The sequence below is a fragment of the Portunus trituberculatus genome, chromosome 35 (assembly GCF_017591435.1).
Source record: "Portunus trituberculatus isolate SZX2019 chromosome 35, ASM1759143v1, whole genome shotgun sequence".
Taxonomy (NCBI): Eukaryota; Metazoa; Arthropoda; class Malacostraca; order Decapoda; family Portunidae; genus Portunus; species Portunus trituberculatus.
In genome coordinates this window covers 7,966,837-7,983,699 of record NC_059289.1, presented here as the reverse complement: position 1 = coordinate 7,983,699, position 16,863 = coordinate 7,966,837, and the positions used below count along the sequence as shown (strand labels likewise).

General features: G+C 40.5%; 1 protein-coding gene and 1 long non-coding RNA gene across 2 annotated transcripts; both read right to left on the bottom strand.

The window, feature by feature from the left end:
- Nucleotides 1–48: 48 nt before the first annotated feature.
- On the bottom strand, nt 49–11,188 carry LOC123512988 (piwi-like protein Siwi). The gene is given in 19 exon segments (XM_045269767.1): nt 49–593; nt 1,137–1,287; nt 1,902–2,059; nt 2,718–2,839; nt 3,229–3,333; nt 3,336–3,399; nt 3,853–3,972; nt 4,267–4,423; nt 4,777–4,918; nt 5,315–5,465; nt 5,981–6,232; nt 7,029–7,184; nt 7,897–7,927; nt 7,929–8,042; nt 9,154–9,257; nt 9,391–9,492; nt 10,064–10,227; nt 10,230–10,274; nt 10,862–11,188. Coding segments are annotated over 19 exon segments (2,493 nt in total). The 5' UTR covers nt 11,100–11,188; the 3' UTR covers nt 49–476.
- Nucleotides 11,189–11,234: 46 nt separating this feature from the next.
- On the bottom strand, nt 11,235–12,249 carry LOC123512994. The gene is made up of 3 exons (XR_006677230.1): nt 11,745–12,249; nt 11,387–11,553; nt 11,235–11,297 (listed from the first exon to the last, which is right to left on the bottom strand). It is a non-coding gene; the product is annotated as an uncharacterized LOC123512994 (long non-coding RNA).
- Between the last annotated feature and the right edge of the window lie 4,614 nt (nt 12,250–16,863).

Here is a 16,863-nt window from a genome sequence, read left to right as displayed (position 1 = left end):
CAAGCTGCCTCCCCTCCGCCCCTCTTCCCTCTTCACAAATAACAACAGTAAAGTTTGAGTTTTATTTCTGTAGCCAACAGGACAGTACATGTTATTTTCTTTATGTGATGTGTATTCAATATATTTTGTTCTATCTTTCAAAGATCACAAAGATGATTAGTCAAGATTCTCAAGCGTTTTTTTTTTTTTTTTTTTCCTACTAATGGTGCTGAATCCTCACTCATTAATCTCAATTAAAGTTCACACACACACACACACACACACACACACACACACTGCCTTAGCCCTCTTCCTTCAGCCTTCAGGCCAGGTGTAAACCCGCCTTTAGGCATTTACTACTACATACATGTACTTTCACTTGACCCCACCAGACATCTTGAGCCTGAGATATTTTAATACAACTACTGTAGATGAACACAGTGATGTAGCCAGCCAGAAGAGGCAGCCACCACAGCCACAGACATGCCACAGCTGCCCTACAAGTACCACAGCTTGTCTGCCAGGCTGGGTGGTGGTGAGTCATGGATAGCTTGACCAGTGATGGAGGCCAACTTGTGGGCGTATAGACAAGGTGCTGGCACTCTCACTGGGCCCTGCAAGAGGAAAGGAGGTATAGAAATGAAGGATGTGCAGGAATGAAGGTGCTGCTAACTATTCTACCATGATTCCTACTTTCTACTGTCTCACATTCCTATTCTGTCCACCTCCTGAATGCAAGACTCAGACATTCTTAATTTTTCATTCCTTTTACTAAAGTACTTTTTGTTTAAGCATTTTTGTTGCCCTTAGCCAGATTTCCCTTCTTTTATGAAAAAAAAAAAAAAAAAAAACTGTGTAACTCCTTGTCTGTTGCTGCATTTCATCCAGCCTGTGACTTAAAATCTTTTGATAAGAAGGTTTTAAGACATTTATCTAATAGTGAATCACTGTTTTGGCTCTACTCTGGGGACTGGCATAATCTCTTTTTCATGATATTGTAACTATAAGGCCTAAGTTCCTCTTAAATACAAATACAATGACTCCCACCATCCAGTTGTAGTAGAGGAAGGTGAGCTGACATCATCCCTGGGTCTTTAACAGGATTTTGTGACTACAAGGCCTGAGCTACCATCACATGCAAATACAATGACTCTTACCATCCAGTTGTAGTAGAGGAAGGAGAGCTTGTAGGCGAGGCGCTGGTGTCTGTCAGGGTCCAGGTTTGTGTTGTGGTCCACAAGGATGTTATAGGAGGTGGGGGTGACGGTGCCCTCGGTAACCCTTTGACTCACCAGGAAAAAGTCGTACCTGTGGAGGACAGAGTAGTGGTGCTGGTGAGTGTTCCTTGCTTACTGTGATTCAATGTTGATGTAGAGAACAGTGATGAAGTAAGCATATTGATGACAGCAAATGTTCTTTGTTTACATTGACTCAAACTTGAAAAATTAGAACTGGGGTGAATATAATGAAGGAGTGAATAAGTTGATGGCAGTAAGTGTACCTTGTCTGATTTCACTTATATTGCTTACTGTGACCCAGTGTTGATGTAGAGAGAAGTGATGAAGTAAATGTATTAATGGCAGTACATTTTCTTTGTTTACCTTGACTCAAACTTGAAAAATTAGAACAGAGGTAAATAATGAAGTAAATATGTTGATGCCAGTGAATGGACCTTGTTTAATTTGACTTAATTCTATGAAATGATAATAAATAAGTAAATGCATCAACACCATTAAATCTCCTTTGTTCAGCTAAATAATATAAAACAATAAAAATGAAGTCAATAAATAAGTACCAGTAAATATTCTTTGACTTAATCCTATGACGCTATAATAATGAAGTAAATACATCAACACCAGTAAATCTCCTTTGTTTAGCTGGACTTAATGCTTTGAAAATATAAAACTAATGAAGCACAGTACCTCTCTGGCAGGGTGATAACGTCATCACACACAGTGCCTGGCGGGGGGTTGACAGGGCGGCCAGTGGTGGCACCCTCAGCAAACAAGCGCGAGTGGATCCTCTTGCTCACCACCACAAAGCTGAAGCCCGGGTTGAAATTGAACGCAGCAAAGCACTCCTGTGGGATGAGATGGGAGGAAAGAGTGAGAACACAAGATAGGAGTGAATAAAGGAACACAGAGAAGTTATGCTAATGGTATTGAGTTTTACCATAGATAATAATAATAAATAACGGGACAAGAGGAGTGAGAACACAACACAGGAACATGAGAACATAGTAGTGAGTGAAGGAACACAGAAGTTAAGTTACTGGTATTGGCTGGCATTAAATTCTTCCATAAATAATAATACTAATTATACATCTGCCTTACCTAAAGAAAAATAGCTTCTGCATTTACTCATTACAATTTACCAAACATTTCCTAATCAATACTTATCTCTCATTCATTTCAGTACATTTAGAAGCCTGAGTAACTATCATTAAATACAGCAAACACTTTTCACCAATCCTCCTCCTTTTACTCATTCATAAACTATAAGGAAAAGCTTCTGTATCTACTCATGATTTATCAACATAAATTTCCTAGTCAATACCTATCTTTCACCCATTTCAATAGATCTAGAGACTTGAGTACTCATTAAACACAGCAATCCTCCTTTACCTACTCACTCATACACTCTTAGAAGCTTCACTATTTACTTACTCACTCATACACTCTTAGAAGCTTCAGTATTTACCTACTCAATCAAACACTCTTAGAAGCTTCAGTATTTACCCTTATGGCAGCAACTTCTGTGTCTCTGACGTAGTTGAGCTGTCCATCCCCCACACCGTCCCTGTACACCAACACTCGCTCCGGCAGGCACCCGTTGACCCGAGCATAGTGGCCCAAAGCAGCTTGAAGATAGAAGGAGAGGGAGAGGAAGGGGTGAGGGAGAAGGGTGAGGAGAAAGAGAAAGAGATAGAGGATGAAGAAGATTAGTGGATAACAGACTGTATGGTTGTGTTAGTACTGCTTCTATAATCTTTCTCTTTCTCTTTCATAACTCACACTTCTCTTCTTTCCCATCGCCTTCCTTCTACATATCTCAAGTATCGTCTATTATTCATATTCCTCTTCTCTCCTTTCCCTCTATTTTTCCACTCCTATTTTCCTTTTCCCCTCCTCCTCCTCCTCTCACTCCCTATCATTATCTCAAATATCTTCCATTATCCACATTCCTCTTCTTTTCCTCTATTTTCCATTCCTATTTCCTCCTCCTCCTCCCACTCCCTCTCCTCCTTACTGGTGACGGCAGCACTGAAGTTGTTGGCCAGTTCTTGGTGTGAGGCGTGGCGAGTCACCTGGCCAAAGTAGCGAGTGAGGTTCTGGTTGTAGGAAGCCACCACAGCCCCCATGATGCCCCTCCACGCCGGCCTCCCTCATGGTAAGCATCGTATCCTACCACCATTGTGTTCTGCAAGAAAGAAGATGCACTGGTAATGGTAAGGAATGACAAAACATTTCACCGTCTTGTTCCATCTTGTTTCACTGGTCTTGATTGGGTCTGGTGAAGTGAAGGAGTGAAAATAAGGACTACATTCATAAACAAACATGTCAATGTTTTGTCTTTCTATTTTTAATAAGGTTTGGTGAAAGTTACTGGTATTTTGAGGGCATTTTAAGGGTTATAGGGATAGTTCATAAATTCTGCACCATCTAAGGGGAAAAGCAGTCATGATATGATGTGACTAATCATCTTTGTCGCTTTTCAAAGTACTATTCCTGATGAAAGAACAGTAGTGCTCATAGGCTCAAGGAATGTTATCATGTAAAGTAGTAGCTACAGATTACTCAAATTAGATAAGAGTGAGAGACAACTGAGAGGATGGCACAAAACACAAAACACACTCAGCTTCTGCTTCCTCACCCTGAGTGGCATCTGCACAGACCAGGCTTCCCCTCCCAGCTTACAGTTGATCTGGATAGCCACGCGTGTCACAATGGCCAGCAGGCGGCCCTTGTGCTGCAGACTTTTGGCCAGCACCATCTAAGGGATTTTTTTTTTAAATGAAGAAAAAAGGATATTATATGTAACAAGGATAACTTTAATGGTTACTAGTGCTGAAAATAAAAGATACAGAAAACAGCAACAAGCTTAATGAGTCAACATAAACTTACTATCAACATCCTCATGATTAAAATTATCAGAGAGAAAACAAACACAAAGAAAAGAAAAGAAGATGAAAAAGAAACAAAGTAGATACAACAATGTATTACCAAACAACACAAATTCACTATCACCACCACTAACACCACCATCAACATCACAAATCTCACTGACCTGGGAGGGAGCGGCCATCACCATACACACATGCCTCTTAACAGCCACGTAGCGATCCAGCCGAGAGTTTGGCACCACACACACCACCAGGCCCACCCCCATGTGCTTCCCCAATGCCTTGATGTAGTCCTGTGGCCCATCACCTTGCACCATCTCCCTGTACAAACACACAAACACATAGAAATGTATAGGAATGCATTAAGAGAAAATTATTATATAAAGTCTGAGAGAAGGGCTAGTTATGTTATATAGTCTTGTGGTCTGTCACTCTGTACCATCTCCCTGTACAAACACAAAGGGAGTAATTAGAATGCATTAACAGAAAATATTATATATATAGTGTGATAGAAAGGGTTCTGGTTATGTTATGTAGTCTTATGGCCTGTCACTCTGCCCCATCTCCCTAGTCCTACACAAGCACATAGGGAAGTATTACAATGCATTAACAGAGAATGGGATGAATGATTGAGAACACTGGTTAATTCTTGCCACATCCTCCTCAGCACTCACATGGCAGGCTGTGGCATCACCATCCCCAGCGTGGGTGTCACCTTCCTCAACCCTGCCACCAGCTCCTCTGCCTCTTTACGCTGCCGGGAGGGGAACACCAGGACCCAGCGCCCTACCTCCCTGCACACACTGAGAGGCACATCTGAATGAGAGAGAGCAGGGAGAGGTAAGTGAGGAATTTGCAAATGAAGATAGAATAAAAGTGAAGGGCTTAAAAGGAAAGAGAGGAGAATAAAAGTGAGGGAGGTGTGTGATATGAGGGGCATGTCTGAATGAGAAAGAGAGAGAGAGAGAGAGAGCAGTGAGAGGTAAGGGAAGAATGTGTGGCTGAGGGAGCAATGTGTTACACTAGAACAGGAAAAAGAAGTGAGGAACAATATGGGATGAGAGGAAAGTTAAAAATGAAAAAGGAATGAAAGTAAGAGATGCAAGCAGGATAAGGGAGAAATGTGGGATGAAGAAGAGTTAAGCTTATAAAAGGGAACAAAATTAAGGAGAAGATTAAAAAGGAAACATTATCTTAAGATGTAGCACTGACCTTTCACCTCCCTGGCCCAATCTCCATCACTTCCAGTGTAGGTGAAGGAGTGGTGGGCCTGGGTCAGCACCTCCCCTGGCAGGATGCGTCCCCGGACCTGTGCTAACTCCTGGGAGAAGCTCAGGCCCCACTGGTCCAACTCAGTCTTCACCTATTAGGGTTAACAAAACAGTGTTATTTTTTTCCTACTCTTACTACTTTTCCCTCACACTACTTTTTCTTTACTACATATTTCAAATTTGACTTCTTTTCTTGTCGTTACATATTGTTACTATTGGCATTATCATCTCCCCTATCCATGTCTCCACCTCCTACTCTGCCTCTTCCCCACCTTCACATTAACTATCTTCAATCTCTCTCATCTCTAAGTTCATCACACACTAATCTTCTACTGTTATGCCCATATTCTGAAACACTTTGCTCTCTCACCATCATTGCTTTCCAAAGGCTTCAGCTGATGATACTTGTATTTTCAAGAGTATTTCTTGTGGTTCTGGTGATAGATTGGCAAGATTTCTAGTTTATCAAAAGGAGAAACTGTCTTGAAAATCTGGCTACATAGTTGTCTCTGTGGACCTGGAAGATTGCCATAGTGAGAGGGAAAGGCATTTCTGAATAAGGGCTCTACCATGCATCACTGTGTCCCTTCTGCTCCATGCTCCTCACCTTCTCATTAGTAAACAGAGTAGTGTTGAACTTCGTCAGCGCCTGCACCCTCTGATCAGGACCAAGGCGTGTGGAGGCAGCCAGGTCCTGCATGAGGCGAGGGTCGGACCGCATGGCTTGGGACACTCCAGTAGCCACGCACAGCTCTGGGATGAGGTAGATGTTGCCCTTCTGTCCCCTCCGCTGGTCTCGCTTCCTAGGGCGTGAGAGGAGGAGTGGCTGGTGGGGGTCGCGCACTGTCACCTGGTACTCCTGTGTGGGGGAGGGATGGGTACAGTGCTGGAGTGGGTATGGAGTGAATTGGGAAGGGTTGAGGAGTTAGAGATAAGAGAAAAATATTGGGTAAAGATAGATAAGACTACAGAAGGATGGATGAGTGCATGAGTGAATGGGATGAATTAGTGTGGAGTTAAGAGAAGAGGAATCTCTCTCTCTCTCTCTCTCTCTCTCTCTCTCTCTCTCTCTCTCTCTCTCTCTCTCTCTCTCTCTCTCTCTCTCTCTCTCTCTCTCTCCTCTCACCAAAACCTTTAACTCTTTGTCCTCCCTTATTTCTCCAATCCACTTATCATATTGGCAAACAGCTCTCTCTCTCTCTCTCTCTCTCTCTCTCTCTCTCTCTCTCTCTCTCTCTCTCTCTCTCTCTCTCTCTCTCTCTCTCTCTCTCTCTCTCTCTCTCTCTCTCTCTCTCTCTCTCTCTCTCTCTCTCTCTCTCTCTCTCTCTCTCTCTCTCTCTCTCTCTCTCTCTCTCTCTCTCTCTCTCTCTCTCTCTCTCTCTCTCTCTCTCTCTCTCTCTCTCTCTCTCTCTCTCTCTCTCTCTCTCTCTCTCTCTCTCTCTCTCTCTCTCTCTCTCTCTCTCTCTCTCTCTCTCTCTCTCTCTCTCTCTCTCTCTCTCTCTCTCTCTCTCTCTCTCTCTCTCTCTCTCTCTCTCTCTCTCTCTCTCTCTCTCTCTCTCTCTCTCTCTCTCTCTCTCTCTCTCTCTCTCTCTCTCTCTCTCTCTCTCTCTCTCTCTCTCTCTCTCTCTCTCTCTCTCTCTCTCTCTCTCTCTCACTTTCTGATAGTAGTCAAGGTAGGTGATCTGGCTGCCTTGATAGTTGAATTTCCCCAGACAGGTGAGGTCCCAGGCAATCTCATGGATGGTGTAGGTGCGCTGGTTGTACCTCGTCATCACCACCATGCCTACCACCTCCCGCTCAGCTGCCCACTTCTGTACAGGGAATGATAGGGTGAGAGACTGTCTGAGAGGTCTTCATCAGCTCCCAACCAGCATTAACAGAGTGATTCCTGAGTTTGTTCCATTTATCTACCTCTCTATTTAAGAACTGGTTATTTCCTATCTTTTTTTTGGTTCTTTGCTAAGCTTGGACCTATTATTTCATGTCTACTATTCAATTTGAGATCCCATTTCTTTATATCTCATCTTTATATATCAAGCCAGAACTAACAATGTATTTCTTTTATTCTTTACCAAGCTTTAATCCATTATTTCATGTCTACTATTTAATGTGAGATCCCATTCCTTCATATCCAATCTAAATCTATCAAGCTGAAACCAATAATGTTTACCTACCACTCTATTACAGAACCCATTCCATTCTTTTGTATTTCTCTTTTTAAACATATCAATCTTGAACCAACAATGTCCTACCTACCACTATTTCCGAACCCATTCCTTCATATTTCTCTTTTAAATCCATCGTGCTTGAACCAGTAATGTCTTACCTACCACTATTTCTGAACCCATTCTTTCACATCTCTCATTTAAATCCACCAAGTCATGATAGATGTAGGTTAGGAAGCTTGGCCTTTGCATTGGCTCTTCCCTGATGTTACTTCTTGGTTTTATACTGCTCTGTTCAATAAGTTCTGCTGTTCCTTAAGCCTGAAGCCATTATTCCTTGTCCACAGCCAGCACTGACCAGGTTGTTGGGGTGGGTGGTGTGCAGGCGGCAGGAGGGTATACACAGTGTCCAGCCGCAGGAACTTGTGTATCACGTCAGTCATCAGGAGGATCTGGTGCTCATGTTGCCTGATGCTGGAGATTTGTCCAGGCCAGATTGCCACCCTGGTAGTGCACAAGGGGATATCTACTGAGTCTTTTGACAGGAGACTAAATTGAGGAAAGGAGAGAGAGCAGAGGCTGAAGGGAAGGAAAAGAGATTAATGAAGAAATATATCAGCTCTTTTGAGGACAGGAGACTAAACTGAGGAAAGGAGAGGAGTGAGAGGCTGAAGGGGAAGGAAAAGAGAGATAAATGGAGAAAAATGAAGAACTATCTGAATATCTGGGAAATTTTTTGAGCATAGGAGACTAAACTGAAAAGAGGAGAGAAGAGAGATAGGCTGAAGGAAAGGAAAAGAGATGAATGAAAAAATACCTGGGGTCTTTTGAAAACATGAAGAAAACTTAGAAAAAAAATAAGGACACGTAAGGAAGACTGAAAAAAAAGGAAATAGCAGAAGCTGGAGGGGAGTGGGAAAATAAAACTGCCAGATGAAGACAATAATGGATATCTGTGGTCTCTTTTGAGGACAGGAAGGAAAGAAACTGAATCAATAAAAAGACAGAGACTGAATGGTATGGAGAAAAGAAATTGATAGATGAAGACAAGCTGGGGCATCTACAGAAACTTTTGAAGACGAGAAGAAAACTGAGAAAAGAAGATCGAGGCAGAAGCTGAGAAGGAAGAAAAATTAAACTAATAGATGAGAACATACCTAGTACTCTTTTCAAGGGATAAGAAACAAGACAAGAAAACAAAGATGAGAACATAATGAGATATTAAACTAATAGATGAGAACATACCTAGTACTCTTTTCAAGGGATAAGAAACAAGACAAGAAAACAAAGATGAGAACATAATGAGATAAGAAAGCTACAAAAATACCTCTTTGAATAATTTACTGCCAATGACCAGCATTCCTCTCACACACAAAAAAGAACTGATTAGTCTAAAACAAAGCAAATCCAGAGGTTAATAGAAAAAAAGGAGAAAGAAATGAAGAGTACATGATAGAGATATCAACCTAAGAAAGCTACACAAAACAGTCCTCCTTTGAATTTGCTGCCACTGACTAGCTTTCCTCTTACACACAAAAAATAACTGGCTGATCTAAAAAGGGTAAAAAAGAAGAGAGAAGAAATAAAGAGGACATGATAGAAAGAAGAACCTTACTGGTGCTTGGGGTTCTGAATCTCTCTCTTGGCATCATAGTAATGCTTCCCAATCTTAGTGAGGCCCAGGTACTCATAGCAGCGACGTAGAAGTATGGAGAAGATCTGAAACACATGAACCAGATAAGGAAAGGAAGTTTAGGATAAGCACACTAACTATATTACTTCACTTGAGAGAGAGAGAGAGAGAGAGAGAGAGAGAGAGAGAGAGAGAGAGAGAGAGAGAGAGAATACCCACCTGCAAGAACTGAGTGTCTGACGGGGGAATCTCTCGAATGAACTTGATCTTGAGGGTGTAGGGTGAACCATTGTCAGGGCGCCGGGAAGCCAACTCAGTGGGCTGCAGGAAGAGTGACATACTGTGAGAGGAGTGGAAAGAGAAGGGGAGGAAGTGAGGAATGATGAAGGGAGAGATGTAAGAAGGTATAGATGATGCAGGAAAAATATGTGAGGAAGGAGGGGGAATATGTAAGTAGAAGAAACAGAAAGAAGATGTGAAGGGGAAGATGGAGGTGGAGAAAGACACACAGGGAGAAGGAAAAGAAAGAAGTGAAGAGGAGGATAAAAAGAAAGATATCAAGCAAAAGAAAAAAAAATGTAAAAATGGAAGAACAGGAGAAAAATTATAGCAAGTGTAAAGAACAGACATAGAAAACACAAAAGAAAGCAAGAAAAAACAAAACACAAAAAAACACAACATACAAGAAAACAGCAAGACATAGAAAACACTGCCACACAAAAACACAACACTCAAACCAAATCCAGGAAACAAGGCACTCACATCACAAAAACATCTAGAAAACACAAAACAAAGCAAAGGAAAAAAAAGACAACATACAAGAAAACAGCAGGGCATTGAAAAAACTACAACACAAAACCACAATACTCCAACCAAGAAATGAAGCACTCACATCTCGGATCAGCTTGTGGGAGAGGAACATCTGAGCTCCGTCAAAGATGTAGTGACCGAGAACACCACAATGCTGGCGTAGTAAAAGCTTCTTGACTGGGGTGCGTGTCTCCTCGGGGTTGAAAGAGACATGGTAAGCACACAGGCACCAGTCCGGTCTGGCCTCACTGGGTAGTAGTTAGTCCGAAGCAGAATGCCCTGGCCTGAGGTACCTGAAGGAATTAGTTTAGGTTAGGTTAGGTGAGTGAGAGATACAGTAAGCAAAGAATAGGATTGGTATGAGAGGAGGAGGAAGAGGAGGAAGAGGGAGCTGCAGCAGGAAGAGAATAAGGAAGTGAAAAGGAGAAGAGAAGGATGAGAAGAAATATGAGAAGGAAAGACAGATGTGAGGAGGAAATTGTAAGAAAAAAGGGCAACATAAGAAGAAATTAGGCAGATGATGATAATGATGATGATGATGATGTAGTAGTAGTAGTAGTAGTAGTAGTAGTAGTAGTAGTAGTAGTAGCAGGAGCAGGAGCAGCAGCAGCAATAGTGGTAATATCAGTATTCTCAACAATTCATCCCTCTTCTGGTAAACTCTGGAACTCCTTGCCTGCTTCTGTATTTCCTTCTTCCTATGCCCTGACATTTTCAAGAGATAGGTTTTGAGATATTTATCCTGCAATTCTGAATGGTCCTTTGACAATTCTTTAGGGACTGGCACCTGTGAGCCTTTTCTTTAATTCTTTTTGTGTCCCTGGTCCAATGCATCTCTCACACAGAAATAGGTAGATAAACAGAAGTGCTAGAGCCTCACCTTTCTTGGTAATAATGTGCTGGGGTCTGGTCCACACAACCTGCTCCTCTGTCTCACTCATCCTCTGCAGGCGAGTGCTGTGTGTCCGTTCCCTCCTCACTCCTCTTCCTCTCCCTCCTCTTGCTCCTCTGCCTTCCACAACTCCAGTGCTTCCTTTTGCATTCTTTGTGTCATCTCTTCCTCTTCCTAATCCTCCATCTATGCCTCCTACATAAACTCCTCCTCCTCCTCCTTGCATATTTCCTCCACTTGCATCAGATCTTCCTCCTCCTACTCCTTCAATTGTTGCTGCTATCCCTCCTCCTCCTCCTCCTCCTCCTCCTCCTCCTCCTCTTCCACCTCTTCCTCTTCCTCTTCCTCGTCCTCCAGAGTCTTCCAGCACTGGTCTCTTCTCTTCCTGCAGCTGTAGGCTTGATAGATAGGCAGATATTTCATCCTAAAAAAAAAAAATCACACTTTGTAAGCATTGAAACTGAAATGATTAATGTCCTTGTTCTTCATTAGACTCACTCAGTTTTTATTCACCTGGTTTGGGTAATATGGAAAGGTTGTAGGTTGTTGTTGTTGTTGTTGTTGTTGTTGTTGTTGTTGTTGTTGTTGTTGTTGTTGCTGTTGCCCTCGTCCTCTTGCTCTTCCTCTGCCTCCCCGTCCTGTCATCCTCTTCCTCTTTCTTCCTCCCTCACTTTTCTAACCTGAAGGGGATAAATGTATGTTTAGGATTCTTAACCCCTTCAATACGGAGATGCATTTTTATCTTGATTATTTTTGGTATGATTAAACAATTTTATTTGCATTAGGAAGGGTTTATGGAGGTCAAAAAATTAATGGCTAGAATCTTTACTATCTAATCCCAACATATGTTTCTGAAGTTGTATAAAATTACCAAATAGTAAACAGAATGAATATGAGAACACATCATGGTATTGAAGAGATAAAGGAAGATATGGCTGGTTTGTGCTAATGATGACAATGCTGCATCTGTCTGGCAACATTACCACATCTGATAACATTACCACACCTCACTGATAACAGTACTGTTACATTACAACACCTCACAAACCCAACATGACCAATCACTGTGACACTGCAAACACACACAAATACACACACACACACAGACACCATCAAGGAAAAGACAGCAACTAAGAGTGTGTGTGGAGTGCATTCCTAGTCACTGTTGCTTATCTAGAGTGCTTACTGATACCAGCCACAGGACATGATCACCAGGAAGATAAGATGGTGACTATGGCTTGTATTCTCAAACTCTTCTGTGCTTCACCTCCACTACTTCAACAGACCTTATTTAAACTTGTGTAAGTTTTTAAGGTGTTTTTACATATCTATAGGTAGTGATGAGATTTTTACATTATCAAGTGGAGAAACACTCTTGAAAACCTCCACTGATCATCTCTATGGCCTTGAAAAAAGTTTTTGATGAGAGAACAGAGCATTTCTGAATAAGGCCCTATGGCTCATTTCACTTCTCTTCCTCACCCTCCACTTTCTTACAAATCCAATATGTTCCTCCCACACTTAACCTGTATGCTACATTTCACCTTAACCTATCCCTATATCATTTATAATTTTTTCAATCTATCAAGCACTTATGTGTCTTATCTTATTCACTGCTAACAAGCAGTAATGGAAATTCTTGGATATTTCAAAGGTTTCATGATTCAAGTGAAGGTTAAACAGGATTCTACATGAACTACATGGACAAACAGTAACTAATCATCTCTTAAGGTATCAGAATGTGGCCTTGATGTAAGTCACAAGATCTTGTAATGTACTGGCAAATAAAACAAAAATGGACTCCAGCAAACTTTTATTAACATTAGTTTTCTTTCTCCTCAACTGATGCACTAAGGAGTTTACAACATCATGCATACCACAGCAATAAGTGAAAATAGGTTCTTTTAAAGGTTCCCATACATAGCAAGTCTGCCGCTCCCAAAAAAAGAGACATGGCCAAGACAAGGCACATAACTTCCATATTGACTCTCATTCACAATGCTCTTTTGGTGCCGACAGATAAAAGAAAGTACTCCTGCTCTCACTTTACACTCATCAGTTTCCATCATATATATATATATATATATATATATATATATATATATATATATATATATATATATATATATATATATATATATATATATATATATATATATATATATATATATATATATATATATATATATATATATATATATATATATATATATATATATATATATATATATATATATATATATATATATATATATATATATATATATATATATATATATATATATATATATATATATATATATATATATATATATATATATATATGACACATTTTCCCAGGGTTGGCCAGTGCCCTCACCCATACATACACATACACACACTCTTATCTCCCCGTGACCTCCGGGGTCAACATCTCCATCATGGAGGCTTAGCTCAGCGTCCCTTCCATTAAGGTGTGACAGTTTCATAAACACGAGCAACCAACACCTCGCTCACCCTTTAGCTAAAGTCTGCACATATGTACTCATATGTACTACCCATTTGTACTCTCTTATGATGCTGCTCCACACTCACACAGGCACACGTACATATCTGGGCGGCTGCTGCAATACACCTTCGCAACAATATATATATATATATATATATATATATATATATATATATATATATATATATATATATATATATATATATATATATATATTTGTTGACGCTCGCTAACTCGGACTAATACAGGAAATGGTTAATCGGACAAACGCGAATGTTTGACTTATACAAATTCCTCCCCTCCCTTCGAGTCCCGGTAAGCGGCGAGGCAAATGGGCAAGCCTCTTAACCCGTCAGCGCCTTTCCTTTTGCTATATCTCCGAAATTTATTTTAGGTAGCCATTAAGTTTAAGTTTTCTACAAGCCCCATCATGTCTGTTTTCTTTGATATACTCATCACCCGCCAGTGTCTGTCTTTGTACATAGACACACCAGAAGGATGAAGATGATGCTCTGAGGGAATTTCACCAAATGTTCAAGTTCTTCTCTTATAATGGCTGAACACAGAGTTAAGAGGTGAGTGACTGTGTTCTGTATCTTTGTTGAAAAACACAATAGGATGCTAAATGAAAGCATCACATCCATATAGCCATTAGATTTATCTCTGGTATGATATTTTCCAATACATTTTGCGTGTCACCTGTAGGTGACACTGGACACTGGAGATACTATTCCGATACCATTGTGTGAAAACAGCAGATGATAGGTGTATAGTTTGCAGCTGAATAGTCTTTATTTATCACTTGTTATCTAGTGTTTTATTTTTTTCCGGTATGTTTGTGGACATGATGACAGAACAACTAGCTATGTAATTTATAGACAACATACTCGTATATATATATATATATATATATATATATATATATATATATATATATATATATATATATATATATATATATATATATATATATATATTTTTTTTTTTCTTTTGCTTCAGTCTGACTGTTGAAGAGATGCTACAAATATTGGAGAGCACAGACGATGACGATGAGTACCAAGAATCAGCAGGTGCAAGTCAAGAAATTAGAGGCAGAGATGTAGTACAAGTCACGATTTTCCCTCCAGAAGATGGTAAAGAAACACTTGCATCAAATTGTTTTGGGTGCCAACCGATAACAAAAGTGGACAGAGTTGCAAGTGTAGCTAAGAAGAGGCAGAAAATCAAAGTTGATTGTCCATATGTGGTGACCATGTACAATAAATTCATGGGAGGAGTGGATCGGTTTGACCAAAATGTAGATGGTCTGAGGGTGTCCTTTAGAGGAAAGAAATGGTGGTTTCCCCTTTTTGCATTTGGTCTTGATGCAGCATGCCAAAATGCATGGCAGATTCATAGAATCTGTGGCAATAGTAAAATGACATACTGTGACTTTAGGCGATCAGTAGTTCAAGGCTACTTAGGAACTTATCAGACACCATCTACAAAGTCACCTTACTGCGGAGTAAGGGGGGAGAAAAGAGTGCATCAGAAAGTACGCACTGATGCTGACATTTTGGGCCATGTACAAGAACCATGCAACCAAGCCCGATGTGCAGAGTGTCACCAGAGGACCAGAATCATGTGCAAAAAGTGCACTGTACCTCTTCATGTGCACTGCTTCTATGTCTTCCATAATAAATAAGGAAACAACATATGTCTTCCATAAATAACAAGGATACTGTTTCTGTCTTCCATAACAAATAAGGACAAAAGATTTTTTTAGGTGGATCATTTTGTCACTTTCTTTTACTTGGCAGGAGTGGAAGTCCATCATCCATCAATATCACTTCCATAACTATGATATTTTTATAATGTATACGAAAAGCATGTCTCCAATGTGCATAACTGATTATGTTAGATCATAGGAATGGTATTCTTATTTTTCCTCAGATGCCTGAGTCAAATATATATGGTTCTCTGTTGAAGGAAAAGGATATTCATTGTCAAAGTATGTAACAATGATAGAATTATGATCAATAAATATTCAGTAAACCTTTATAATGCATTTGATTTGATCAACAATAATTCCCATTAGCGGCATCTGTTCAATGATGTACATAAACGATATATGTTTTACGTTTTTGAAAGCAAGAATAGTCAGCAATGTTGAGCTAGTATAGTACGTCTAGTGCTCAGTGTCACCTTCAGGTGACGGCCATTTTTTCCAATAATGAAGAATTTTTGAGGATAAACATAAAGAGTAAAAATGTCTTAGAATAGTGTCAATAGAAACATATAAAAAATTAATTGAAATTGCCCAACAAATAAATGAATGGGCTTTCAAGGGTTAATGTGTAGCCCTGTTCACACACACACACACACACAGAGAGAGAGAGGACCAGAGTTCGGTTCCCCGGCCAGGTGGAGATATTTGGGTGTGTCTCCTTTCACGTGTAGCCCTGTTCACCTAGCAGTGAGTAGGTACGGGATGTAAATCGAGGAGTTGTGACCTTGTTGTCCCGGTGTGTGGTGTGTGCCTGGTCTCAGGCCTATCCGAAGATCGGAAATAATGAGCTCTGAGCTCGTTCCGTAGGGTAACGTCTGGCTGTCTCGTCAGAGACTGCAGCAGATCAAACAAACAGTGGAACACACACACACACACACACACAAGAAAAAAAAATAAAGGTGCAGGATTTATGTATTAAATTTTTGGTTATTTAAAATTTTGGTATTACATTTGTCTCTCTGAGCCCTTCAGACCATAAATTACCAGATGGTGTAGTTTATTTTTGCTAATTAAATATCCATCCCACCAGGAAGCAATTTTAAATGTCTTGTGCTGTTGTGTCATAGCCTGACTCATTCCCTACACAGTACGTGGAGAGGTGTCAGAAATAATGTCGTTACTGTAGGAATATTACTTAGATATTCCACCCTCTCATACGTCTGACAGTCACACCTACCCACAACCATCAGAAAGTTTACACTCAGACCGAGGAGAGGACACACAGTTAGCCAGGATTGTTTTGTCCCCTGTAGCCGGGTAAAGAACAATACACGTGTTGACTGTCTCCCTAGACTTTACTTCAAGGCCTGTGATACTGACAGCTCCACTCACGCGGATTCTTATATAGGGCTCTGTGAGATCCCATCTGCACGGCCCAGAACAGCGCAATGAACAGCACAGAACAGTTACAGGCACAAATTGACAAGGATTAGAATCAGAAACTTCAAGAAAAGACAACAAGAAACAAACAAACAATCATATCACTGGGAGACAGCTGGACCTGGAATCCTCCCCTACCCTCTCCCCTCCGTCATGCATGTTATCTCCCCCTCCAAGACACTCACTTCACCCCATGCCTGACTGCCACCCTTCTCCACCATCTCTACATCATAAGCTTGTTATCATCTTTTCAAACACTGTTTTTTCTCACTACCTTCATCATCATAACTATACATCACATAACTCTCACAATAATACTATTATAAAAGATTATGTTGAGACAGAGGTATAAAG